At 37.9% G+C, this 3,809-nt stretch overlaps 1 protein-coding gene across 1 annotated transcript; it reads right to left on the minus strand.

The window, feature by feature from the left end:
- Positions 1 to 232: 232 nt before the first annotated feature.
- Positions 233 to 1,135, minus strand: LOC102816008 (olfactory receptor 10R2-like; the record flags this gene model as incomplete). Its single annotated transcript, XM_006870284.1, has 1 exon — positions 233 to 1,135. A coding segment is annotated over exon 1 (903 nt), but the record flags the coding sequence as incomplete, so codon positions are not given.
- Between the last annotated feature and the right edge of the window lie 2,674 nt (positions 1,136 to 3,809).

Genomic DNA, 3,809 nt, shown 5'->3' on the forward strand with positions numbered 1-3,809 from the left:
TAAAACTGTATTTAGTTTTATAGTATGAAAATGATGATGTCATGTCATATTAGGCAAATAATGCCTTAAATGCTTTGCAAACAAAATGATAATATTCATTGAAGTACTGTTTTTTCTATTCTTATTTATCACAAATCTGTAAATATTTTAAATGTTCAGAATTCTTTATACTTACTACCTATTTTTTGCCTCTTTGTACAGAAGGAAGAAATCTACTTGCACTGCCTAGTACCTTCCTTAGAGCGATCTGCATTTCTTTGTTTCTTAGACTGTAGACAATGGGGTTCAGCAGAGGCGTCAGCACTGTGTATGTCACAGCCATCAGCATATCTTCACAATGTGATCCACTCTTCTTGGGCTTCAAATAGACAAAGGAAGCAATTCCATAGTGGATGGACACAACAGAAAGGTGAGAAGAGCAGGTTGAGAAGGCCTTATACCTCCCCTTTGCAGAGGGCATCTTTACAACTATAGACACAATGAAGATATAGGAAATCAGAATCAAAGTAAAGCTGCCCAGCAGTCCAAAGGCAAAAAGCCCAAAAATAACCATTTCATGAATAAATGTGTAACCACAAGCAAGGCAGAACAAGGGAGAGACATCACAGAAGAAGTGTTGGATGATTTTGGAGTGACAAAATGGTAAGTTGAATACAGTGATGACAATACCTAAAGAACCCAAGAACCCACCCACAAAAGAGGCCATCATCATCTGACAGCAGATGCTGCTGGTTATCAGCATGTGATAGTTCAGTGGGCTGTGGATGGCAGTATAGCGGTCATAGGACATGGCAGTCATGATGAAGCAGTTGTTGGCTGCGAAGCCAAAAAAGAAAAACATCTGTGTAGCACATTCAGGAAGGGAAATGGTTTTACTGTCAGATAACAAGTCCACTAACATGCGAGGAATGACTACTATCGTGGCACACGTTTCTGATAAGGACAGACCACAGAGGAAAAAGTACATGGGAGTATGAAGGTTGTGACTGAGCCTAATAGCCACCATTATGGACACATTTGCAGCTAGGATGGTCAAATGGGAGAAGAGAATCACCACAAAGAGGAGAACTTGCAGGTCTGGGAAACTGGAAAATCCCCACAGAAGGAATGTGGTCACTGCTGTATGATTGTCCATCCTCCTGCTGGGCTCAGCAACTTGCCCCCACAAGTTGCAAATGTGTTTGAGATCAAGACATTGAGGTGCTTAAAAAATGCACCTTCTGCACTAATGTCAACTGGCCTGAATCAAGGGTCCACAGACCAGGGCAAGACAACTCTTAATTGTGAGAGCATAAATTAAAGGAGCTAGGTGCATCTGACTGATGTCAAGTTCAGGTGTTTGAGTGAAGAAAAGAAAGATCCTAGTGGGAGAATTATATAAATGCATAGAGTGAACCCAAATATCTTCTTGGAAGTCATTCACTGAAGCACTCCTTTCTCTCCTTCATAGTCAGAATCTGCATAAAAGGGGGACAATATGAACAGTGCTCTGTGTCATGCATGACCCACTGGACTTTGAGAAGTCACATTCTTCAAATGATTTTATTTCATATAATGATAGCCCAGCAATTAGGAGTGTTTATTAAGTGCTGAATGAATAAATTAAATCAATATAACAATTATAACATTATAAAGAGAGTCACAAAGCCTTTTTGAAAGAACACTGACACTTGAATCCTCTCTTCTCTCTTGAATACTGTCTTTTATCTTCAGAGGTGAGTATAACAGGATTATTAAGAAAATGAATAGATTAGATAAATTAACTTGTAATTTATGTCAGTTTCCAATACATGGTAATAATTGCAGTTTGTCGTGTACAATTTCAATTGATCTTAAGGTAATATTTTATGACACATATCAATAATTTAAAGTCCTTAAGAATTTCTCATTGATGTTCTTTTCCAAATGCCTAACAATGTTATGGAGTCCTAGCACGCACTGTGGTTTAATGCATTAGACCACACGTCAGTTTCAATCACTTTATACCACAAGGTCGACAGTCCAAATGTACCAGTTATTCCTCAGAAACTCTATACAGAGTTGCTATGAGTTGGAACTTGTTCAAAAACACTTAACAACAACAATACAATATTACAGATTATCTTGCAGTCAGATTAGTTTGGAGATATCTCATTCCTGAGTGGCATATCCTGGATATGATATCCTGATCAACTTCTCAGTTTTTGGCAGAATCTTTGAACATTTTCTAGCTGATATATGTCTTAGATGTCTAGTTCTGCAATAACAGAAATACCAGAAGTGGGCAGCGTCAACAAACAGAAATTGATTTTATCAGAGTAAAGTAGGCTAGCAGTCTGAATTCAGGATACTAGCTCTAGAACAAACAAATCAATCTTGCAAGAAGTACAGCCAGAATTGGCCTCTGAAGCAAGGATGGTGAGACTTCGTATCGCATACTTCAGACATGTTATCAGGAGAGACTAGTCTCTGGAGAAGGACATCATGATTGGTGGAGCAGAGAGCCAATGACAAAAAGGAAGACCCCAAATGAGATGTACTGACACAGCAATGGGCTCAAATGTAACAATGATGGTGAGGATGGCATAGGACTGATTAGTGTTTAATTCTGTTGTACAGTGAGTCAGAACCAACTTGATGGCACCTAACAACAATTACTATTGTGTAGAGTCAGGGACTCTTTCTCTGAGGAGGTAACATATTTAAATGGAGACTGTAGAGAATTAGCAACAAACATGGAAACATCAGAGGGGAAGCGTTACAGGTTCAGGAAACAGGTAATATAAAGTCTCTAAAGTGAGAAACTCATCTTTCTACTCTATCTTATTTCAAACTCCAAATGGTTGGCTTCTTGTATTTCTGCATGCAAACTCTCTTTCCTATCAAAGTTTCCCACAGTATTCACCTCTAAAGAAAAATATTTTCCATTCTTTTTGGTTCAGCTTAGCTTGTAATTATCCAAGTATTAGAATGCTAACTGCAGTGTCAGAAGTTCAAATCCAAAAACAGGAGAAAGATGAGCTTTTTCGCTCCCTAAAAATTTACAGCCTTAGACACCCTATGCAGGATTGCTATGATTTTGAATAGAAGTGGACACTAATGAAGATCTTCTGACACATCCCCACTGACAGAATGTCTTCTAAATATTGAGAGCAAGGTTTTCAGAACTAGCCATAGTCTCCCAAATATGAAAGTTTCCTTTGGCATTTTCTATTTGAATTAGTTACAACCATCAGTAAGAGCTACCATAAGACTCCCTTTTTTATTCTATCCTCATCTGTTACACTCAATAATCACTTCAAAATTGCTGTTTGTTGACATCTCTATCTTTTTTTTTTTTTTTTAATTCCCTCTGCTATTGTCCTGAAATTGTCCTACAGGGTAGATGTGATGCTTTGTGGTTATCTATTAGTCTCAAGTGTCTCCCAGGTCTATTTCATGTTTTACTTCTCTCTATTTTTTTTTTTTTTTTAATTCCCTCTGCTATTGTCCTGAAATTGTCCTACAGGGTAGATGTGATGCTTTGTGGTTATCTATTAGTCTCAAGTGTCTCCCAGGTCTATTTCATGTACCACACTATCACAACATGTTAGACTTCTAATCATTGGATATATCAACTCACTGATAACATTTTGAAGTCCTGAAGTGGTGCTGCAGGATAAGGCCCTGGACTGAAAGTTCACTGCAAAGTTCACTGCAAATTTGCACTGCAAAGTTGATGGTTCACACATCAGTCACTCTTCAGAAACCTTATATGGCGTCATTATGAGTCAGAACTAACTCAATGGCACTTAACAATAACAACAATAACGCTTTTAAAAGTAGATAAC

The sequence above is a fragment of the Chrysochloris asiatica genome, unplaced genomic scaffold (assembly GCF_000296735.1).
Source record: "Chrysochloris asiatica unplaced genomic scaffold, ChrAsi1.0 scaffold00140, whole genome shotgun sequence".
NCBI lineage: Eukaryota > Metazoa > Chordata > Mammalia > Afrosoricida > Chrysochloridae > Chrysochloris > Chrysochloris asiatica.